The sequence below is a fragment of the Dryobates pubescens genome, chromosome 11, assembly GCF_014839835.1.
Source record: "Dryobates pubescens isolate bDryPub1 chromosome 11, bDryPub1.pri, whole genome shotgun sequence".
Taxonomy (NCBI): Eukaryota; Metazoa; Chordata; class Aves; order Piciformes; family Picidae; genus Dryobates; species Dryobates pubescens.
In genome coordinates, this window is record NC_071622.1 from 35,417,579 (window position 1) to 35,442,664 (window position 25,086).

General features: G+C 46.1%; 1 protein-coding gene across 1 annotated transcript in view; it reads left to right on the plus strand.

Moving 5' to 3' along the window:
- The window catches only part of DPYD (dihydropyrimidine dehydrogenase), a 602,387-nt gene that overhangs the window by 22,909 nt on the left and 554,392 nt on the right, over positions 1–25,086 (plus strand). Inside the window, exon 2 of the mRNA XM_054165155.1 lies at positions 18,156–18,266. Within this exon, the coding sequence (XP_054021130.1) occupies positions 18,156–18,266 (111 nt within the window). The remainder of the gene's footprint in view (positions 1–18,155; positions 18,267–25,086) is intronic.

The window sequence follows — 25,086 nt, forward strand, 5'->3', positions numbered from 1 at the left end:
CCTCATAGGGCTTATGTTCCAAACCCCTCACCAACTTTGTTGCTCTTCTCTGGACTCGTTCCAGCAAGTCAACATCCTTCCTAAACTGAGGGGCACAGAACTGGACACAGTACTCGAGGTGCGGCCTAACCAGTGCAGTGTACAGGGGCAGAATGACCTCCCTGCTCCTGCTGGCCACACTGTTCCTGATGCAGGCCAGGATGCCATTGGCCCTCTTAGCTGCCTGGGCACACTGCAGGCTCATGTTCAGTCTACCGTCGACCAGCACCCCCAGGTCCCTCTCAGCCTGACTGCTCTCCAGCCACTCTGACCCCAGCCTGTAGCTCTGCATGGGGTTGCTGTGGCCAATGTGCAGAACCCGGCACTTGGATGTGTTAAATCTCATGCCGTTGGACTCTGCCCATCTGCCCAGCATGTTTGTGGGGAGGCACTTCAGCTGAGCTCCCAGTCCTGTCTGATGTGCAAAGTGACTGCTCTTGGACTGCTCCCTTTTCCCACCTGTTTCAAATGGAGTCTAGGATGCTCATGCATTTGTGTAGAGGTAAGAGTTTAAGCATTTTAGTCTGAGCACCATCGTCCTAGGATGCCTGTGCAAAGGCTGCCAGTAAGTCCAGGAGGGTAGGAGTGTAGCCCTGAAGAAAAGGCATTGGGAGTGTGGTGGATGAGAAGCTCAACATGAGCCAGCAGTGTGCACCTTCCAGCCAACCAGAGCCTGGGCTGCAGCAAGAGAAGTGTGGCCAGCAGGTTGAGGGAGGTGATTCTCCCCCTCTGCTCTGCTCTGCTGAGACTCCACCTGGATCACTGTGTCCAGTCTGGAGCCCCTCTTACAAGAAGGATCTGGAGGTGCTGGAGGGTGTCCAGAGAAGGGCCATGAGGATGATCAGAGGGCTGGAGCTCCTCTGCTATGGAGACAGACTGAGGGAGTTGGGGTTGTTCAGTCTGGAGAGGAGAAGACTCTGAGGAGACCTTATTGTAGCCTTCCAGTATCTGCAAGGGGCTACAAGAAAGCTGGGGAGGGACTTTTTAGGATGTCAGGTAGTGATAAGAATGGGGGGAATGGAGCAAAAGTAGAAATGGGTAGATTGAGATTGGATGTTAGGAAGAAGTGCGGATGGTGTGGCACAGGAAGAGGTTGCCCAGGAAGGTGGCAGAAGCCTCATCCCTGGAGGTTTTTAAGACCAGACTGGATGTGTCTTTATTTCTGGAGTGAGCCGTGTGCCTTACAAAACTTGGCTGTCTGTGAATACAGGCCTCTGCTCAGGAAAAGTGAGCAAACAATAACTAAAAGAAGAGCCAACCATGCAATTCAAGACAGGTCAAGCTGGCAGATGTAAAGAGCAAATCCACATTGCATTATTGATTCTTCTGGTGTGTTTCTGAAGCTGTTAGGTGGAGAAGAGCCAGGAGATCTCTAAACCCCTTCTAAAACAATTACCTGAGTACTTTTCCTTTGCATGGTTTCTAGTATACTGAATAATGTTACTTCTGCCACAACTGTTCCTGTTACTCTGCAGTCTTTACTCCTGCTCATACCAAACCACAGGTAAAGGGAGATGTGAGACCAGTATTTGCTACTATTTCCTGCCTAATTGAATGTCCTCTTGCACTCAGCTCTGGTATCACAATATCACAGTATCACCAAGGTTGGAAGAGACCTCAAAGATCATCGAGTCCAACCTGTCACCACAGACCTCATGACTAGACCATGGCACCAAGTGCCACACCCAATCCCCTCTTGAACCCCTCCAGGGATGGTGACTCCACCACCTCCCTGGGCAGCCTATTCCAATGGCGAACGACTCTCTCTGTGAAGAACTTTGGTGAGGCCACGCATTGAGTGTTGTGTTCAGTTTTGAGCACCTCAATACAAGAGAGATGTGGAGGTGCTGGAGCCAGGGCAGAGGAAGGCAAGGAAGCTGTGAAGGGCCTGGAGAATAAATCTGTTGAAGAGCAACTGAAGGAGCTGGGGATGGTTAGTGTGAAAGAGAGGAGACTGAGGGGAGACCTCATGGCTCTCTACAGCTACTTGAGAGGACATTGTAGAGAAGTTGGTGCTGGTCTCTTTTCCCAGATAATTAGTGATAGAACAAGAGGGAACAGCCTCGAGCTGCAGCAGGGCAGGTTCAGACTGGACAGTAGGAAGAATTTTTTCCCCATCAAGAGTGGTCAGGCTTTGGAATGTGCTGCCCAGGGAGGTGGTGGAGTCCCCAAGCCTGGATGTGCTTAAAGGTGCTTTGTTTGTGGTGCTAGGGGCTATGGTTTAGGGGTGAGCCTTGTAGAGTAGGGTTCTGGGCTGGGCTTGGTGATCCTGAGGGTCTTTTCTAACCTGAATGTTTCTGTGATTCTGTGATTCTGTGGCAGATTTGTGGTCTTGTACCTAGGGAAAGGAGCTTTGTCCTGTCAGCAAGATGAGGATATTATTTTTGCACAAGTGGGTACTGAATGTTTTTTCCCTGCAGTATCCAGGGTTTCAGAATGGTTGCAGTGTGTTTTTAGAAGAACCACTTCACTATATTCTCAGAAATCCTCACAAAATAACAAACCAAATTCTGTTCAGAGGTCTCCTAGCAGAAGTGCAATTTGGCTTAATAATTACAAGAGTTGGAAAACAATACCACTCCCCACCTTTTAGAAAGTATTGTAACAATAAGTTTTCTGTCTAAGAATGTGATGAAGTATGATAGATCAACATGAAGAGGAACTTCTTCACTGTGTGGGTCACAGAGCACTGGAACAGGCTGCCCTGAGAGGTTGTGGAGTCTCCTTCTCTGAGAGTCTCCTTCTCTGAAGACCTGTCTGGATGTGTTCCTGTGTGACCTGTATTGGATTGTATGGTCCTGCTCTGGCAGGGGGGTTTGGACTCTATGACCTCCGGAGGTCCCTTCCAATCCCTAACATCCTGTTAGCCTGTGATCACAATCCAAATGTTTGCTGGCATGCTTTTAAACTGGGCAGCTTAATCTTATTATCCTGTTCTCAAAAGAGTGTCACTGCTGCTTCCAGCCCACACATTCCACAGTGTTTAATGTCAGTAAGATTTGAAAATCAAACTTGTTGAGTAAGAACGAAGAACTCCAAGGAATCCCTTTGTGTTTCCCATTGTCAGTTTGTGCTCCTTTGTCATCTGCAGCCCATGTGATGCCCTGTGTATTTACAGAATGTCTCATTTCTTTGCTTAAAGGTGTGAACATGGGATCACTTTCTGCAAAAAGAGGCAGTCTTGAAAGGAAAAAAAAATGGCAACAGTTTCCTCTTGCTTACTTACATGAGCTGTCAGATTCTATTGCTTGAAATCTGATTGTTGGTTTTTCTTTTCAATTATCTGACATTTACAGAATCATAGAAGGAACCTCAAGGATCAACCAGTTCCAACCCCCCTGCCATGGGCAGGGACACCTCACACTACAGCAGGTTGCTCACAGCCACATCCAGCCTGGCCTTCAAAACCTCCAGGGATGAGGCTGCCACCACCTCCCTGGGCAACCTGTGCCAGTGTCTCACCACCCTCACAGGGGAGAATTTCTTCCTAACATCCAATCTGAATCTACCCATTTCTAGTTTTGCCCCATTCCCCCCCCCCCCCCCCCCCCCACCCCAGTCCTATCACTCCCTGACACCCTAAGGTCCCTCCCCAGCTTTCTTGTAGGCCCCCTTCAGATACTGGAAGGCCACAAGAAGGTCTCCTGATTCTTGCCCTGAGCCCTACGTCATGCAGTACTTAAAGCCAGACCTCGTACTCATTGCCATTCTTACCACTGTAAGATCTCCTCAGGGCCTTCTCTTCTCCAGACTGAACAATGTGACATCACATTCCAAACCCTTCCTATCAATAGTATATTATTTATGAAGACTTTACATGTCCATTTTCCTTCTACATGCTGATTTTTTCCCCCCTTTCCTTTCTGGTTAGAATGTTCAGAATTACTAGAAAATCAGTAGTTTCGTGGTGAGTCTTGTATTTTACTCTTTTATTAAACAGCTACTAGTGACATTTTTCTGGTAGGTTGCACCCAGGTTACACCTAGGTGGGTTGAGCTTGCTGCTTCTTCCTCTTGCAACAGATTTAGCAAATCAGTAACCGATGGATGGTTGGCGTGTTCCTGGAATGAGTACAAATGCTCACACGTGTTTCAAGTGCTGAATGTGCTGGATCTTTTGGATCTGTATTGTCACTCTCATTATGGTGTTTCAGGCTCATTTATTGGACTTTGGAAAGTTTAATGAAGTTTTCAGAACATTGCTTTGCTCAGCTAAAATTAGTTCCGCTGATCGCGGAACCACACAAGCACAGAAGTGGGTTGGAAAAGACCTTCCTCAGGATCACCAAAGCCAACCAAGGACCCTACTCTACAGGGTTCAACCCTAAACCATATCCCCAAGCACCACATCCAAGTGACCTTTAAAGACATCATAGAATTGTCAGGGTTGGAAGGGACCTCAGGGATCATCCAGTTGCAAGCCCCCTGCCATGGGCAGGGACACCTCACACGACAGCAAGTTACTCACAGCCATATCCAGCCTGGCCTTAAAAACCTCCAGGGATGAGGCTGCCACCACCTCCCTGGGCAACCTGTGCCAGTGTCTCACCACCCTCACAGGGGAGAATTTCTTCCTAACATCCAGTCTCAATCTACCCACTTCTATTTTTTTTCCAGCATGTCCAGATCCTTCCAGCACCTTCAGATCCTTCCTGTAATAGGGGCTCCAGAGCTGGACACAGTGCTCCAGGTGGGGTCTTACCAGAGTGGAGTAGAAGGGGAGAATCACCTCCCTCGAGGTCACGTTCAGGGCACGTCCCTGGGCAGTACATTCCAATGTCTGACCACTCTTGCTGGGATAAAAAGATTTCCCAATGACCAGTCTAAACCTACCCAGTCACAGCTTGAGGCCATTCCCTCTTCTTCTATCACTAATTACCTGTGAGAAGTGATCAGCACCAAGCTCTCCACAACCTCCTTTCAGGTTGTTGTAGGCAGCAATGTAGGGTGCAATGAGGTCTCCCCTCACCATCCTCTTTTCAAAACTAGCAGACCCAGCTCCTTCTGTTACTCTTCATAAGATTTTTTCCTCCAGGCCTTTCACATTTTGCCAATGATTGAGCTTAAAGCAGTGAGGACTCTTAATACTAATTTCTTTCCTATGATCAGAAGTTAGCAGAGCATTCACATTTCATTAATGGACACGTCTGTAATGCGAGTTGGAGTTCTGGTTAAGGAAACACCCACAACTGAGGGTTCAGTTGAGAGATTCAATTATGGGGATACAATGGATTATGGTTGGGTTTTGCACTAATTGATTTGCAGTGGCAACTGAGCTTGCTTTCTCTTTTGATTTGTTTGTGTTCCTGAAGAAAAGACATGAGATGTAAATGTATGGATATGATAGTGATCCTTTTTGCTGAGAGGTGTTCCTTAAGTGACTCTCCATATGAGTGAGCAGTTCCAAATGTTATTTGGTATTCCTCATGTAACAGAGCAATTTGATGTGCAAGTGATCAAGGCATAGATATAATCACAGAAGCATAGAACTGTCAGGGTTGGAAGGGACCTCAAGGATCATCTGCTATGGGCAGGGACACCTCACACTGGATCAGCCCAGAGCCCCATCCAGCCTGGCCTTAAAGACCTCCAGGGATGAGGCTTCTACCACCTCCCTGGGCAACCTGTGCCAGTGTCTCACCACCCTCATGGTGGTGAGACACCCTCATCTCCCCTCCTCCAGCTTGGATCCATTCTCCTCAGTCCTATCACTCCCTGACACCCTAAAAAGTCCCTCCCCAGCTTTCTTGTAGCCCCCTTCAGATACTGGAAGGCCACAATAAGGTTTCCTCAGAGCCTTCTCTTCTCCAAACTGAACAATCCCAACTCTCTCAATATTACAGTGAGGAACCCAAAACCTTCTGTTACACCTGTGATGGAAACCTAATATTTTCTGAAGCTTAACATTTTGTTGTGTACAGAAGGAATATATTTGTGTTAGGGAGATGTAAAGAGGGAACTCATTGGAATGGGTTTCATAGGCTGTGGAGACCATGCACGTTCTTGCTTTTAGCGTAGCCTCAAGAGGTTAAGAATCAAGGCTGTGATATGAATTGCTCTGGGTGTGTTTTTTTTGCACTTTACCAATTGGTTGGATAATTAAATATTGTTCAGGTAGAGAGAAAATGCATTTAAATCATAGAATCATAGAATGGTCCATGCCAGAAGGGACCTCCAAAGGTCATCTAGTCTGACCTCCCCATAGAATTAAAGTGTTACAATATTAAAACCTGGACCAAGAAGACTCCTGTGCAGAGATTAAATACTTTCTAAATTAGATGTATTTAAATCAGAGAAAGCAGTGTACATGGTGTAGTTCTGAAAAAAAAGGAAGCTGCAGGAGAAGCTTTAATCCTCATTTCCCTGTTGACAAACTTATGTAGAAATGCTCTTGCTTTTTTTGCTGCTACAAATGAGGAAAGGTACAGCTGATGGACACTGTCAGCAGAAAATTTGGGGCATGGGGAAATACCACCCATATTTTGAGGCTTGCAGGTTCAGGGTAAAATAGCAACCATTACCTTAAAACCATAGAATGGTCTGGGCTGGAAGGGATCTCCAAAGATCATCCAGTCTGACCTCCCTGCAGTCATCAGGGACATCCCCAACTAGATCAGGTTGCCCAGAGCCTCACTGAGCCTCACTTGACAATACCTCCAGGGAAGGGGCCTCAACCACCTCCCTGGGCAGCCTGTTCCAGTGTTCCACCACCCTCACAGTAAAGAACTTCTTTTCCTGATATCCAATCTAAATTTGCCCTCCTGTAGTTTGAAGCCATTGTCCCTCATGCTGTCACTGCAGGCCTTTGCAAACAGTCTCTCTCCATCCTTCCTATAGCCTCCCTTCAGGTACTGGAAGGTTTCTATTAGGTCACAGTATCACAGTATCACTAAGGTTGGAAGAGACCTCAAAGATCATCAAGTCCAACCTGTCTCCACAGACCTCATGACTAGACCATGGCACCAAGTGCCACGTCCAATCCCCTCTTGAACCCCTCCAGGGATGGTGACTCCACCACCTCCCTGGGCAGCCCATTCCAATGACGAACGACTCACTCGGTGAAGAACTTTCTCCTCACCTCAAGCCTACACCTCCCCTGGCACAGCTTGAGACTGTGTCCTCTTGTTCTGGTGCTGGTTGCCTGGGAGAAGAGACCAACCCCTTCCTGGCTACAACCACCTTTCAGGTAGTTGTAGAGAGCAATGAGGTCTCCCCTGAGCCTCCTCTTCTCCAGGCTGAACACCCCCAGCTCCCTCAGCCTGTCCTCGTAGCAGAGCTGCTCCAACCCCCTGATCATTTTCGTGGCCTGCCTCTAGACCCTCTCCATCAGGTCGATGTCCTTCCTGTATTGAGGGCTATATTAAATTTAAGTGTAGAAGGATAGCTGCCCCAAATTTGAAACCCTTCTATTTCTACAGGTGGTAAATTAGCTAATATTTTATCCAGCAATGTAAATCCATAGCAGTGAATTCAACTTGAGTAGATCCACAATGAGCTGTGCTCTGCTTCCACCTTCTCTGAATTTGCTTTGTTAACCCTAATAGCTTTTGCTGTAGTGCATTGTTGGAGGTGTGAAAACGTGATTTCATCACAGAGTAGGATGTTCCTGGAGAAGCCTCAGGTCTGAGAACCTGATGGTACGATGGAATTTCAGCCTGCTTTAAGCTCAGTGGCTTTTAATGCGTCCGTGCTTGTGGTAAATATGTGAATAATTCACTGAATGCTGGGATACTACTTGGATACTTGAAGTTAAGCACAGAGGGTCACTCTGCACTTTAGTTTCCCCTGTGAGGGTCAAGGTGTTTCTGGAGAGATTAGTTGTGTCAAGGAGGTAGCATGCAGAGTTTCCAGCAGTGTAATTTATCAGCCAGAGCTCTTTCAGTGGAAGAGGCTGGTTGGTTATGTACGGGGTGCCAGTAACACTTTTTCTTTGTAGTTTTATAAACCTTCTGCAGTTTGCAGTAATACCTAGCATAAATGCATTGCAGAGGCAGAGGAATCAAGCTCTTAAAGTCAATGTGGCAACAAAATTGCTTGAACCTTGCTTACTGAATTACAGAATCACACAGAGTGGTCTGGATAGGAAGGGACCTCTAAAGGCCATCCAGTCCAACCTCCTCTGCAGTCAGCAGGGACCTCCTCCACTAGATCAGGTTGTCCAGAGCCCTGTCCAGCCTCAGCTTGATTATCTCCAGGGATGGGGCCTCAACAACCTCCCTGGGCAACGTGTTCCAGTGTTCCAATACCCTCATGGTGCAGAACTATTTCATAACATCCAACCTAAATGTGCTCTGCTCTAGTTTGAAGCCATTTCCTTTTGTCCTGTCACTGCAGGCTTTTGCAAACAGTCTCTCTCCAGCCTTCTTGTAGCCCCCTTCAGGTACGGACAGGCTGCTATTAGGTCTCCCCAGAGCCTTCTCCTCTCCAGGCTGAACACCCCCAGCTCCTTCAGCCTGTCCTTGTAGCAGAGCTGCTCCATCCCCCTGATCATTTTCATGATCCTCCTCTGGTGCTGCTCCATCAGGTCCATGCCCTTCCTGTGTTGAGGGCAAATAGAGTTGTGTAATTTTGCTAGTTTGTCAATCTGTAAATCATTAACTTTGGTTATATAACAAAGTGCATGAGGTGTGCCACACTTCTGTTAAGACAGACATATTGGTAACTAAGACTTCCCTAACTTCTGAGAGCGCTTTCTGTGACTTCCCATTTTGTAAGAGAGGCAGCATTTGCATACTGCAGAGAAGTCTTGAGTACCATCAAAATCTGTAGTGGTAAAACTCTTTTGGAAACTCATGTTGTAAGTAGGAATGTATCTAGGACTACACCTCTGGGATAGCAGCATGCTAGGATAGTATTGCAAGATACAGAACAGTCTTACTAGCAGTATACAGTGTTAATTAAAGACATCTCTGCTCCTCTACCGCACTTCGTGAGACCGCTCCTGAAGTACTCTGTCCAGTTCTGGTGCCCCCAACACAGGAAGGACATTGAACTGCTGGAGTGGGTCAGAGGAGGGCTATGAAGACATTCAGAGGCCTGAAGTTCCTCTCCTATGGGGACAAGCTGAGGGACTTGGGTCTGTTCAGCCTGGAAGACAGAAGGCTCCAGGGAGACCTTGTAACAGCCTTCCAGTGCTTGAAGGCCTACAGCAAACACAGGAGACTTGCTGGAGCATGTCCAGAGAAGGGAAACGAGGCTGGGGAGAGGCCTTGACCACAAGCCCTATGAGGAGAGGATGAGGGAGCTGGGATTGTTTAGCCTGGAGAAGAGGAGGCTCAGGAGAGACCTTATTGCTCTCTACAACTACCTGAAGGGAGGTTGTAGCCAGGAGGATGTTGGTCTCTTCTCCCAGGCAACCAGCACCAGAACAAGAGGACACAGTCTCAAGCTGTGCCAGGGGAAGTTTAGGCTGGAGGTGAGGAGAAAGTTCTTCCCTGAGAGAGTTGTTAGCCATTGGAATGTGCTGCCCAGGGAGGTGGTGGAGTCCCCGTCCCTGGAGGTGTTCAGGAGGGGATTGGCTGTGGCACTTGGTGCCATGGTCTAATAGTCATTAGGTCTGTGGTGACAGGTTGGACTCGATGATCTTTGAGGTCTTTTCCAACCTTATTGATTCTATGATTCTATGATCTGCTCTAGGTGACTCTGCTCTGGCAGGGTTGTTGGGCTGGAGGAGCTTTCGAGGTCCCTTCCAGCCCCTAACATTCTGTGATTCAGTGAAACAAAAGCCTGTAGCTTGAGTTCTTTGCTCTTTGACTTTGGAACAATAATAAAATTAGTTTCATGTTTAGACATACTAGAAAATAGCAGGGGGAAAAAAACACAGGTACTTGTTTCTGTCAATGAATTAACACTTGCATGGCTTTGAAATTAATTGCTTGGTATGCTCATTACTCTTAGAAAGAACAAATACGTTCTCATTACGTTCACTTGGTGAACATATGTATCTTGCAATACATTTAATGTTGCTTGCTGAGAGAGAGATTGCAACGCTTCCTAAGGAAATTGGGTAGATTAATGGAATGGGGTGGGTTAAATTGCTCTCTACATGCATTCCCTAGCATGCCTAACCTCCTCCCAGATTCTAATTGTCACATACAAAAGAGTTGAGATGAAGATGCTCTGTGAAGCAGCTGGCATAAGCCAGGACGTGATGTGTATTGCAAGGCTGGGCTAGTTAAGTGTGCTGTGTACTAAAACAAGGAGAACAATGTGGGACCACACCTAATGTCCATAACCATAGTCTGCATGAGGACAGTTGCATTTTCAGCAGCTTTGTTGCAGCTGGGTGCAGACTGATCTGTGGTGAACAGGCATTTTAGGGCTGTTCATAGTTAACAAATTCTGCATGGGTCAGCAAAGTGCCCTTGTGGCCAAGAAGGCCAATGGGATCCTGAGATGCATTCAGAGGAGTGTGTCCAGCAGATCCAGGGAGGTTCTTCCCCCCCCTCTACTCTGCCCTGGTGAGACCTCACCTGGAATATGCATCCAGTTCTGGGCTCCCCAGTTCAAGAGGGACAGAGATCTGCTGGAGAGAGTAAGACGGAGGGCTGCTGAAGGGACTGGAGCACTGCCTGATGAGGAGAGGCTGAGAGCCCTGGAGCTGTTTAGTCTGGAGAGGAGAAGACTGAGAGGGAATTTAATAAATGCCTATCAATATCTGAGGGCTGGAGGTCAGGAAGGACAGGGACAGCCCCTGCTCACTTGTGCTCTGGAATAGGACAAGGGACAATGGAAAGAAACTACAGCACAGGAGGTTTCACCTCACCATGAGGAGGAACTTCTTTACTGTGAGGGTCCCAGAGCACCGGAACAGGCTGCCCAGAGAGGTTGTGGAGTCTCCTTCTCTGGAGACTTTCAAGCCCTATCTGGATGCATTCCTGTGTGACCTGTGCTGGATTCTCTGGTCCTGCTGTGGCAGAGGGTTTGGACTCGAAGATCTCCAGAGGTCCTTTCCAACCCCTAACATCCTGTGAGCCTGTGACTGCCTTGAAATTAGTTATTTGGAGCAATACTGATTCAAATTCATGACAAATTACTCACTGTAATATAACATGCTGTTTTAAAACTTTTGCAGCCTTTTCATTAATAGATGAATAGTGAAGATTAGAGCTAATATTTTTTTCATATGTGTAGACTTCTTAATCATAGCCTTTAAAGTAGAAGCTGAGCAATAAACATCTAATGAATAGCTTATGGCAAGTTTATTCTCAGAAGCTATGTTACTGTGTTGGCAGAGATCAACATAACCATTTATCACTAAATTTCTAAATGTAAAAGCTATAGCTATCACTCATATATTCTACACATTCCTAATGTACATTACATACACAGCATGGTCTGGATAGGAAGGAACCTCCAAAGGTCATCCAGCCCAACCTCCTCTGCAGTCAGCAGGGACATCCTCCACTAGACCAGGTTGCCCAAAGCCCTGTCCAGCCTCACCTTCAATATCTCCAGGGATGGGGCCTCAAACACCTCCCTCATGGTAAAGAACTTGTTCCTGATATCCAATCTAAATCAGCTGTGCTCTAGTTTGAAGCCATTGCCTCTTGTCCTGTCACTGCAGGCCTTTGCAAACAGTCTTTCTCCATCCTTCCTGTAGCTCCCTTCAGGTACTGGCAGGCTGCCAGCTCCAGGTCTCTCTGGAACATTCTCTTCTCCAGGCTGAACACCTCCTGCTCCCTTGGCCTGTCCTTGTAGCAGAGCTGCTCCATCCCCCGATCATTTTTGTGGCCCTCCCATATGAGCAAGAGCATTTTAGGATGCTTGCAACCTAAGTCAGTATACATTAGTCATCATGAATATCACAGAATCACAGAATCACCAAGGTTGGGAGAGACCTCAAAGATCATCAAGTCCAACCTGTCACCACAGACCTCATGCCTAAACCATGGCACCAGGTGCCATGTCCAGTCCCCTCTTATATCATCCCTTCTAGAAGAGGATTAGGGAGTTAAACTGTTGTTTATTATTTATTAGCTTGTACTAATCTTTGTCTTTTCAGAGATGTAAAAGAAATCATTGTCATGGGTTACTGTTAATGAAAGATGTATTTGAGGGAGTCACCTGCAGTGTACAGTGACCTGTCTTCTGTGGGTACACACCACTTGGCTTTCTTCCCAAAAGGAAGTCTTCAGATTAATCTGTGGAAATAAGGGAGGGAATTCTAATAATTTTGGTGGTGCCCTGTGGGGGGTTGAAATATCTCCCAACCAGTTTGGAGAAAATTGCCTCCCAAATAAGTTGCCAGACTTGTTCAGTTTGGGGTGGAAGCAAATGAAGCTCCATTTACAAGCAAACTGCAATCTAGAATTATGAAATGCAATGAAAGTGTACAAAATAAACAATAGATGTGCAATGTGTAGATATTTACAACCTATAAACAACACAGAAACTCCTCAGATCCCCCTAGATGGATCCAGGGAACTGTTCACTTCCGCCCCCACTCCCTGCCTCCTTCCCGTTACCTCACACAGCAGTCAAAACAGGGATCCCCTGGCAAGGCCATGGGAGAGAGAGAGAAAGAGAGAAGTTGCAAGCAGAAGAGAGAGAAGAAGAATAGAGAAAGAACTGTTTATGCCCCTGCTCTATATCCCCATTAACAATCCAATGAATTATATAGACCTTAGCATTATTTTCCTCTTGTATCCAATGGTAATTTATTTTACTTTCAGTCTTTGCAGTCAGGGACTAGGCTGAAGTCTCCCCTTCAAACTGTACCGTGCCCATAATCATCAGCATTGTGCGGAGCTGCAAGCTGAACTCTGCTGTGCCTGTGGTGCAGCTGTGCTACAAGTATGTACTCCACAGAGGCTGAATTTATGTCTGTGTGCTTAGTCACAGCCCTCTTTCTTTCTCCATCAACATAGTACATAAATAGATTTCTCTAAAAAACACAGCAGTGTTATATTCTGATTTGCAGCCATTAGTGATAATGGATTCATACCTACTTTATTTTTAATGAAGTAAATGTGGCCATTTATGTAAAACACTGAATATATATAATTTATGAGGTTCCCATTACTATCCAAATAGCATCTTAATGTGAAATCCAAAGTTCGTAGTACTCTGAAAAGCGATGTACTGTGCACCCACTTCCTCCATTAGGCAAGTTGAGTCTTGCCCTTTTAACATCTGGAGAGATCAAACCACAGTTCATCTGGCAAGAAGGAGGATTTACAAAGCCAAGTAAGCATGGGATCGGGACAAGCAAGATCACAGATGCCCAAATAACTCTCACCAATGAGCTCTACCCCGAGACAGATGGCCAGTGGGTTTGAGAGACTGGGGGGGTGGTCTCAGGATTCCTTTCTGGCATGTCCAAGGTGGTTTATTTTGTTTAGCTGGCTGTGTACATGGTGTTAGCTGCAAGGTTCCATCTAGAACTTTCTTGTCAGTAATTTTCCACTTCCCGGCTGACCTACCTGGATTTATTTGCCGAGTTTATTAAACGTCTGTGTAGCTGTAAGCTGCAGAAAACCAACCAGGGAACTGAAATGAATAGGGAAGAACACTCTCACTGATTTTCCTTTCTCATAGTTTAATCATAGTATCAGTCAGGGTTGGAAGGGACCACAAGGATCATCTAGTTCCAACCCCCCTGCCATGGGCAGGGACACCCCACGCTAGATTAAGACCCAAACGGATTGAATTACATTCCCATTTAGGCAGTTAGCTTCTGCTCGGTTTTTACACCCCTCTAGCCAGCACAGCCACTTAGGTCAGCAGCCCCAGAGTCAGGCAGGTAGTGTGTTAGTCAGGTAGCGGGGCCAGAAGCAGTTTTTGTGTTGTAGCTGCGGTCTGTTCTGCGCCAGTTTTATTTCAGATTTCATTCTGGGACATGCTGCACCGCGTAGTCCTTTTAGATTTCGGCAACTGTTGCGCTTGGAGCCAGGCTCCTGCTGCAGAAGAGCCAACATATGGGGATTCTTCCGTCCTTGGCTTGCCCCACCATTTGTTCCACGTTTCCAACCAACTGGTGCTGTACCCAGTGGAGTACATCTGTTACAGTTTATTACTAGAAATTTGCAATTCATTTCGCTTTGCTGAAATAATTATAATATTCATGTCCAAGAGTGCTGCATGAAGCCGTTACAAAAGAGAGCAGGCAGAATTGTGCTGAAGTGCTTCTGTGCCTCAGGACTTGCTGCCCAGTTTGGGGTGATTTGGGCGCTCAACAGGCTAGCACCACCGAGTCAGATGTGCTCTGATGGGTTGAGTTGGGTCATCCCGAGAAATTAACGTAGCAACTGCGTTGCTGTAAGTGACATCCCTTCAGTGAATGCCCCTGCTCTGGTTTTATTAATAATTAAACAAATGAGCAGAAACTGGTACTGAATGCATTTGATCTTGTCCCAGGTACTCAGGTGGGAAACACCCAGAAATGGAGCACAGACCTTACTGCTGGAATTGCAGAGGGATATCTGGTAGCACCCTCTGACTCTTCCTGAAAGTCAGCAGTGCAGTAGGGTGCTCAATGGTCTATACTTCTGTGGAATGTTGTATGCCACTCTTTTCTGGTCTCTCAGTAGAATAGAACAGAATAGAATAGAATAGAATAGAATAGAATAGAATTGAATTGAATTGAATTGAATTGAATTGAATAGACCAGGTTGGAAGAGACCTTCAAGGTCATCGTGTCCAACCTATCATCCAACACCACCTAATCAACTAAACCATGCAACCAAGCACCCTATCAAGTCTCCTCCTGAACACCTCCAGTGACAGTGACTCCACCACCTCCTCGGGCAGCCCATTCCAATGGGCAATCACTCTCTCTGTGTAGAACTTCCTTCTAACCTCCAGCCTAAACCTCCTCTGGCGCAGCCTTGTTGCAGCAGGAAATGCTACAGGCAGACTGGGAGTTAGTCCTCCTTGGGCACTAAGTTGCATAAAGTGTGCTTGGGTTATGTCCTTGAGGCTTTGGATGTCTACCTCCTCATTTGAAGAAGTGCTGCTCTATGCGAGAATGTGTGTATGGATAGGGAGAGTATCAGGTGTTCAGCTCTGGGGCCCTCACTCCAGGAAGGACATTGAGCTTCTGGAGCATGTTCAGAGAAGGGCAACGAGGCTGTAAAAGGCCCTGGAACACCTGAGCTATGAGGAGCTGGGGGTGCTCAGGCTGGAGAAGAGGAGGCTGAGGGGAGACCTCATTGCACTCTACAGCTCCCTCAACGGAGGTTGGAGCAAGGAGGGGGCAGCCTCTGCTCCTTGGCAAGAGACAGGAGCAGAGGAAATGGTTCCAAGCTGTCCCAGGGGAGGTTCAGGCTGGGTGCTAGGAAATATTTCTTCACAGACAGGGTCCTCAGAGATTGGAATGGTCTGCCCAAGGCAGTGCTGTAGTCACTGTCCCTAGAGGTGTTTAAGCAGCACTTATGGGCATAGCGCTTAGGGATGTGGTTTAGTGTTGATGTTTGGGTACTGGGTTGAGGGTTGGTCTGGATGAGCTTGGAGGTTTCTTCCAAGCAGTTGTTTTCTGCGATTCTATGATTCTGTATTGGGCCACGTGGTTATTTTCAGGTAGATTTTTTCCAGTAGGTGAGATTTCTGTTTTATGGGGAAAATGGATTGCTACTCAGTCCAGGGTAAGCACTAAACAGTTGGTTAGAAAGTTACTCCTTTGCATTGTCTCCCCCTCCCCCATTTAAAGGTCTCATAAACATCAGCACAATAAAATCTTTATATAACAGATTGCTACTTCATCACCATTACCCACTCAAGCAGACTTTTGAAAACAAGGAGACATCCTGATATAATATTCATAACCCCATCACACTCATCATGTCCAGTCTCCATTTCTCTAAGTCAGTCTCGTGGGTCTTTGACATGTAGTAGCAGAATAAGCACATCCTATTCATCACAGTGGAAAAGTGGAGAGGTTGGATTGATGACCCAATGTTAACAGGATGAGCTTCAACAAGGCCAAGTGCCAGGTCCTGCACTTAGGGCACAACAACCCCAAGCAATGCTACAGGCTCAGGGCAGTGTAGCTGGGAAGCTGCTGGCAGAAAGGGACCTGGGGGTGCTAATGGACAAGCAGCTGAAGAGGAGCCAGCAGTGTGCCCAGGTGGCCAAGAAAGCCAAAGGCATCCTGGCTGGGATCAGAAATGCTGTGTCCAGCAGGAGCAGGGAGGGGATTGTCCCCTGGGACTCAGCTCTGGTGAGGCCACACCTCAAGTGTCGTGTCCAGTTTTGGGCACTTCAATCCAAGAGAGATGTGGAGGTGCTGGAGCCAGTGCAGAGGAGAGCAAGGAAGCTGGGAAAGGGCCTGGAGAATAAATTTTGTGAAGAGCAATTGAAGGAGCTGGGCATGGTTTGTTTGAAAAGAGGAGGCTGAGAGGAGACCTCATGGCTGTATACAACTACCTGAAAGGAGGTTGTGGAGAGGTTGGTGCTGGTCCCTTCTCACAGGTGATTAGTGATAGAACAAGAGGGAACAGCCTCAAGCTGCATCAGGGTAGGTTCAGACTGGACAGTAGGAAGAATTTTTTCCCATCAAGAGTGGTCAGGCATTGGAATGTGCTGCCCAGGGAGGTGGTGGAGTCCCCAAGCCTGGATGTGTCTAAAGGTGGTTTGGATGTGGTGCTTGGGGCTATGGTTTAGGGGTGAGCCTTATAGAGTAGCGTTCTGGGTTGGGCTTGGTGATCCTGAGGGTCTTTTTCAACCTGAATGTCTCTGTGATTCTGTAATTGTGATTCAGTATAGTGCTGAAGTCAAGGAGGTTTTATAAAGGAAAACTTACAAACCCATTTGTAGGAGATACAAGCAACAATATGCCTGCTTGTGTCCTCCATCACAGACCTGAGTCTGTTTCTTGTTTGCATGATTTTAATCCAGAAATAACTCAGATCCATTAAAATATTTTAGCCTGTTTTGCTTTACAAGTGTTACTTGAGTATAATGAAGCAGAATTATCTGTTTCTGTATGCTCTCCATAATAAACATCTGGGGATGGAAGCCATTATCTTGGCCTACTGAATATGATTGTGCTTTCTACTTGGCCTAGAAATGTCTTTAAATATTCACAGTCTAAATGATGTGGACACACAGATCTAAACAAACCAGTTCAGGCTCTAATGTTGAGCAACTGTTGTGGTTTTTCATAGCACTATAAATCAGTGTGTGATTTAAGGGTTGAAATTACCCCCCAACTAATTTGAAGAAAACTACCCCCAAAATAAATAGCTCAGACCAGCTCAGTTTGGGATGGAAGCAAATGAAGATCTATTTACTAGCAAAAAACAATCTAGAATTACAAAATGCAATGAATACGTACAAAACATACAATAGATGTGCTATATAGAGAATCACAGAGTTGCCAGGGTTGGAGGAGACCTCAAGGACCACCCAGTTCTATCCCCCCTGCCATGGGCAGGGACACCTCACACTGCAGCAGGTTGCTCACAGCCACATCCAGCCTGGCTTTCAAAACCTCCAGGGATGAGGCTTCCACCACCTCCCTGGGCAACCTGTGCCGGTGTCTCACCACCCTCATGGGGAAGAACTTCTTCCTAACATCCAGTCTGAATCTACTCACTTCTGTTGGTTTTTTGTTCCATTCCCCCCAGTCCTATCACTCTCTGACACCCTAAAAAGTTCCTCCCCAGCTTTCCTGTAGCCCCCTGCAGATACTAGAAGGCCACAAGAAGGTCTCCTTGGAGCCTTCTCTTCTCCAGACTGAACAACCCCAACACTCTCAGCCTGTCCTCATAGGAGGGGTACTGCACAGGAGCTCCTCAGACCCCGCTGGATGGATCCAGGGGGGCTGTTCACCTCCTCCTCCACTCCCTCCCTCCTTCCTGTTATCTCACACAGCAGTCAAAACAGAGATCCCCTGGCAAGGCCATGGGAGAGAGAGAGAGTAGTTGCAAGCAGAAGAGAAAGAAGAAGAGGACAAGAACCGTTTATGCCTCTACTCCGTATCCCCATTAGCAATCCAATGAATTATGTAGACCTTAGCATTACTTTTCTTTTCCATCCAGTGGTAATTTTAATTTTCCTTTCAGTCTTTGCAGTCAGGGACCAGGTTAAAGTTCCCCCTTCAAACTATAACAAGGGGCTTTGAAGTTTATGAGAAATGTTATCTGCATTTGACTGTTTCTTGTTCTCTTTCTACAGAACATTCTGGCTTTAAATCCCCGAAAACAGACCCATGCAGCTCTTCATTCAACTGCAGCAAAGAAACAAGTTAAGAAGCAATGGAAAAGGAATTCTGACAAAAGCTGTTCAGTAAGTGCACGTTTCTTATTGCAGTTGGAACAGGCAATAAATCAGTAGTGTGACAAATTCAAATTGGAGTTCCCTGTATTGTTCAGGAGCCAAATTTGGGTCCTCGCTCCTGTAGGTACAACAGTACTTTGTGATGGTTTGTTTGCTTGTCAGAACCCAGTACATGCCATACATCTTTTCTTTTGGGTGCTTCAGTAAGTCTTTGATGCAACTTCTTCCCCTTTTGTTATGGAGTCAGATCCATCTCAAATATCAAGCAGCATCACAGATGGCTCACTACCACCTCACTACTTACTCTCTCTGTGTAGTATCAGCTGCCTCTTCTGCCACTTGCTCCATTGCACAGGATCCCAGGCTCACAGGATGTTAAGGGTCAGAAGGGACCTCTCTTCAAGTCCAGCCCCCTGCCAGAGCAGGACCATAGAATCCAGCACAGGTCACACAGGAACACATCCAGACAGGGCTGGAAAGTTTCCAGAAAAGGAGACTCCACAACCTCCCTGGGCAGCCTGCTCCAGTTCTCTAGCACCCTTACAGTAAAGAAGTTCTTCCTCATGTTGAAGTGGAAACTCCTGTGCTGTAGTTTATATCCATTGCCCCTCAACACCCTCATGGGGAAGAATTTCTTTGTAATATCCAATCTGAATCTACCCATTTCTGGTTTTACTTTTCTATTCCCCCCAGTCCTAGCACCCCCTGGCACCCTCAAAAGTCCCTTCCCAGCTTTCCTGTAGGCCCCCTTCAGATACTGGAAGGCCACAATTAGGTCTCTTTGGAGCCTTCTCTTCTCCAGACTGAACAGCCCCAGCTCCCTCAGTCTGTCCTCATAGGAGAAGTGCTCCAGGACTCTGATCATCCTCGTGGGCCTTCTCTGCAGACCTTCCAGCATGTCCAGATTCAGATTGGATGTTTGGAAGAAATTCAACCCCATGAGGGTGGTGAGACACTGGCACAGGTTGCCCAAGGAGGTGGCAGAAGCCTCATCCCTAGAGATTTTGAAGGCCAGGCTGGATGTGACTGTGAGCTGCATGATGTAGTGTGAAGTGTTCCTGCCCATTCAGAGGGGTTGGAACTGGATGATCCTTGAGGTCCCTTCCAACCCTAACTATTCTGTGATTCTGTGATTCTACACTTGTTGGTGTGTCTTTAAAATCTGAATTTGACTTTCAGACTGTGATTCTTTTAAAGCTGTACTGATGCTACCTTTGCAGAATTACTGTTGGAGGAAAGGTGGGAGTGTGAAAAGACAAAACTAATTAATTAACAGCCCTCAAAACTCTTGAACAAAAGCTGCATCTGCTGAGACATTCACACAGTGACTTTGCAATGTCTAATACACTTCCAGATGGCAGACCTACATATTTCCTCAGAATAATTACACAAGTGAAAATTTAACTCCTAGCCTGTTCTGAGACGCTTTTGGTTGCCTACTAAATGAGTTTTGAAGTGGGAACTGAGTTTCAGTAGGTTTAGTCAGCACTGGAAAGCATCCTCCTAAGGGAAGATTTAGCTATGCTTTCACTGGGTGCTGATATTTATTTACTGTGTTAGCAGCTATATCTTGCTGTAGAAAATTATCTGTTCCTGTAGGTGCAAGAGCACAGGCTCACAGGATGTTAGGGGTTGGGAGGGACCTCTGGAGATCTTTCAGTCCAACCCCCTGCCAGAGCAGGATCAGTGATGGTCACACAGGAATGCATCCAGATGGGTCTTGAAAGTCTCCCAAGAGAAGGAGACTCCACAACCTCTCTGGGTAGTCTGTTCCACTGCTCTGTGACCCTCATAGTGAAGAAGTTCCTGCTCATGTAGAACTTCCTATCCTGCAGTTTATATCCATTGCCCTTTGTCCTATCACAGGGGTTTGGACTCCCCAGTTCAAGAGGGACAGGGATCTACTCAAGAGACTCCATGGGAGGGCTACAAGGATGCTGAAGGGTCTGGAGCACTGCCTGATGAGGAGAGGCTGAGAGCCCTGGGGCTGTTTAGTGTGGAGAGCAGACTGAGAGGGGATTTCATGAATGTTTATAAATATCTGAGGGCTGGGTGTCAGGAGGGAGGGGACAGGCTCTGCTCACTTGCACCCTGAGATAGGACAAGGGGCAATGGATGTAAACTACAGCACAGGAGGTTCCACCTCAACGTGCGGAAGAACTTCTTCACTGGTATGGTCACAAAGCACTGGATGAGGCTCCTCAGATGTTTGGAATCTCCTTCTCTGGGGACTTTCCATCCCTGTCTGGATGTGTTCCTGTGTGACCTGTGCTGGATTCTGTGGTCCTGCTTTGGCAGGGGGGATTGGACTTGTAGGTCTCCAGAGATCCATTCCAACCCCTGGCATCCTGTGATCCTGTGATCCTAGTTGCGGAACAATCAGGCTGGCAGCCCACAAATAACTGAGGAATTGAAGCAGAAACAGTGCGGACTGCAGTCAAGTAGAGATGAGAGCAAATGCACCCAGTGCTTGAAATCTGGAACCTTAATGAATGGAGGCCTTTTCAGTGAATCATCTGGCCATGGCTGGATGTGTATTGATGAAGGATTACAGGGTTGTAAATTTAAAATAGTCATTAAAAAAAAAAAACACCCCGAAATATTGAAAAATAGCAAACCCAGAGAGCCCTCATTACAGGAAATCAACTCAATTATCTTTATAAGCTAAATGTATAGTTTACCTTTGCAAATATTTATTTGTTACTTCACTGCAGATGAATATGCAAGCCTAGCTCTTTTCTGAATGGATATACAATGGCAGATGTCTCTCTAATCGCTGCTCCATTCAAACGGTAATTGGTAGAACATATGTAGGATTCTACTAGTCTGAATAGGTATAGGATGGCAGCAGTCTTTTTAATCACATTACTATTCAGCCACTAATTGGTGTGATGATTAAGGGACATTAGAGGGAGCACTTTGACATCTGATTCTTTGAACTGATGTCTGCTTGGGCTGCACCGTATTCATCATGGCCAGACTGATTCCTTAAATAAAACCCTCCGATTCCCAAATGTCAAAAATATTGCATTAGGATCTATTAAGGTGATTAGGGAATTTGAGAATTACTCTTTTATTTAACTAGTGATTGACTGTATGTGCACAAACTATTCCTATGAATAATGCATGGCTTGCTGAGTATCCGAAAGAGCTGAGAAGTAACATCAAGAGATTTTTTTTTTTCCCCCTTTTCTCATAGTGTCAATAATTAAATATTAATACACATTTAAAAATGTACCAGTTTAATCATTTAGCAGTCAAATTCCTACTCATGCATTTTTTAGATTAACTAATTACTCTGCATTTTCTCCTATCGATGCCATATGCTGACATTTATAACCATTTTACTGGAATAAAGAGGTTTCCGTGTGTGTCTGTGAGAGCACTTCTGCTTGCTCTGAAAATGCATGATAGAAGCCTGGAATTTTCAGACTTATTTTCCTTTCAATGTCATAAGGTCTTTTCATTAGAATGCCTTAATAGCTCTTTACTCCCTTGGCTGCTACAAATTAGTGCTTTTATGCACATTTTCTGTGTCATCAAATTGTAAGCAGTAGTTGATGGCAAGTTACACCAAATCCTTTTGAGGTCCTGCATCTGGCTCAGGGCAATCCCAAGCACTGACACAGGCTGGGCAGGGACTGGCCTGGGAGCAGTCCTGAAGAAAAGGACTTGGGGTTGCTGGTGGATGAGAAGCTCCACATGAGCCAGCAGTGTGCACTTGAAGCCCAGAAAGCCAACCAGAGCCTGGGCTGCAGCAAGGGGAGCATAGCCAGCAGGGTGAGGGAGGAGATTCTCCCCCTCTGCTCCACTCTGGTGAGACTCCACCTGGAGTACTGGATCCAGTTCTGGAGCCCCTAGTACAGGCAGGATCTGCAGGTGCTGGAGGATGTCCAGAGAAGGGCCACAAGGATGATCAGAGGGCTGGAGCTCCTCTCCTATGGAGACTCTCCTCCTCCTATGGAGGAGACCTTGTTGTGGCCTTTTGGTATCCGAAGGGGGCCTACAAGAAAGCTGTTGAGGGCTTTCAGCCTCTCCTCATCATGCAGTGCCCCAGTTCCTTCAGCATCCTTGTAGCCCTCCCTTGGACTCTCTCCAGCAGATCCCTGTCCCTCTTGAACTGGGGAGTCCAAACCCCTGTGATAGGTCAAAGGGCAATGGATATAAACTACAGCACAGCAAGTTCTACATGAGGAGAAACTTCTTCACTGTGAGGGTCACAGAGCAGTGGAACAGGCTGCCCAGAGAGGTTGTGGAGTCTCCTTCTCTGGAGAGTTTCCAGCCCTGTCTGGATGTGTTCCTGTGTGACCTGCACTAGATTCCATGGTGCTGCTCTGGCAGGGAGGTTGGACTGGAAGATCTCCAGTGGTCCCTTCCAACCCCTGACTTCATGTGAGCCTGTGTTATGTTTGTCTCCTTTGGCCTTTTGGAACCCCAAACTCTCAGAGTCTTGGTGTCCAGTTGCTCACAGTATCACAGTACCTTGGAGTTTAGAAGGGAGCTGAAGAGATCATCGAATCCACTGCCCCTGCCAAAGCAGGATTGATGGTAGTCTGTGTATTGCATCATTTAGTTCCTTGATGAGTCAGTGTCATAAAGTGCATTTGTCTATTGAAAAACTGTTTCCCAAACCTTTTCTACCATACTCAAGCCTGCAATCCCATGTTCTTGCTAAAAATAATAATTTTAGTCACAGTTATGGCTTTTTCATACCATCTTCATACAGAGAGCAGGAAGGCTGTGAATAATTCAGTTCCCTCCCTTTTTTTTGGTCTGTTATTTGCTCTCCTTTCCTGTCCTTTTTCTTCTCATCTATTTAGAACTGTTTTCTTGTTATTTTTTTTTTCTCAGCCTCCCTAATTGAAATTTGCTTCCTGCCTTATCTTTGCAGTTTTATTTCTACAGCACTTGTGCTGTTCATTTTTGCTTAGAAACTGATAGGCTTAGGTACGTTTTCCTGCTGTTATGATTTTAATTGCCAGGCCGTGGGGGAGACATGGCACGATGTTAAAGGTCTGGTAAGTGCTTTTCTCAGGAATAATTTCACTTTGTTCTTTTCTACCAGGGTCTGCAATTTCTCCTGCTATCCTTTACTGATCAGTGTATCTTTAGGGAGACATGACAAACTAATTCCTGAGTCCATTGAAATGATTGGAGCCCCTATTACAGGAAGGATCTGGAGGTGCTGGAACATGTTCAGAGAAAGGCCACGAGGATGAGCAGAGGGATGGAGCTCCTCTGCTATGAGCACAGACTGAGAGAGTTGGGGCTGTTCAGTTTGGAGAAGAGAAGGCTCCAGGGAGACCTTATTGTGGCCTTCCAGTATCTGAAGGGGGCTACAGGAAAGCTGGGGAGGGACTTTTGAGGGTGTCAGGGAGTGATAGGACTGGGGAGAATGGATCCAAGCTAGAGGAGGGGAGATTTAGATTAGATATTAGGAAGAAGTTCTTGCCCATGAGGGTGGTGAGACACTGGAACAAGTTTTCCAGGGAGGTGGTGGAAGCCTCATCCCTGGATGGTTTTAATGCCAGGCTAGATATGGCTGTGATCAGCCTGCTGTAGTGTGAGGTGACCCTGCCCATGGCAGGGGGGTTGGAACTGGATGATCCTTGAGGTCCTTTCCAACCCTGATGATTTGAAGATAGAATAGAATAGAATAGAATAGAATAGAATAGAATAGAATAGAATAGACCAGGTTGGAAGAGACCTCCAAGATCGATTCTGCACTTCTGAATTGCAAGGAGACTGATATTAATTCATACATAGAAAAGTTATTTGGAATTTACTTCCCAAGATGTAAATAAGGGTTTCAGACTGAACTGGAAGACAGTCTCAAAAAGAGTATTAAGAATGTGAGATTAATCAATAAGGAATTGGAAAAAATGGGATTGATGGGCAAAGCAGGAAGGACAAATGGAAATGTGAGAACTTTCACTAGTTGAGCCACACTTGACAAAAGCAATTAAAACAGAGAGTAAGTGGTTATTCAGCTATGTAAAATAAGTAGTTAAAGATTCATAAGCTATCTACATTAAAAGAAACGGAATAAAAAGGGAAGTCAGTATGAAGGTAGGATTAAACATCTAGAACAAGAGGACACGGTCTCAGGCTGTACCAGGGGAAGTTTAGGCTCAAGGTGAGGAGAAAGTTCTTCACAGAGAGAGTCATTCATCATTGGAATGTGCTGTGGTGGAGTCCCCATCCCTGGAGGTGTTCAAGAGGGGACTGGACGTAGCACTTGGTGCCATGGTTTAGTCATGAGGTCTGTGGTGACAGGTTGGACTTGAGGATCTTTGAGGTCTCTTCCAACCTTGGTGATTCTGTGATTCTGTGATCCTAGATATTGTCTAAGATCTTTGTAAAACATTGTCCTGGTTTCAGTAATGTGGAAGTAGAATAAGAGGTTGCTAATGGGTAGAGAAATGTAGAAATTGAAATTAGCCCAGGCAGACCAGAATGAAAACTTGGAGGCTCCTATCTCTGATGTCAAAGGAAATGAAAAGTATCAAAAGTATCAAATGTGAAATTACAGACCTAAGAATAATGTGATGTGTTCTGGTACTCAAAAGAGGAGCTGATGCACTTTCTGTATGTGAAAAGGAGAACTGATGGGCAGCTCTAGCTCTGGAAGTCTCGTAGCAGCATGCCAAACTATACAAACAAATTTTGATGCAAAGATTTATGAAATGCACCAAAATAAGTGGAATGTGCAGTAAGACCTACCAAGTTTTATTCACAGAATCACAGAATTTCAGGGGCTGGAAGGGACCTTGAAAGCTCATCCACTCCAACCCCCCTGCCAGAGCAGGATCTCCTACACCAGATTACA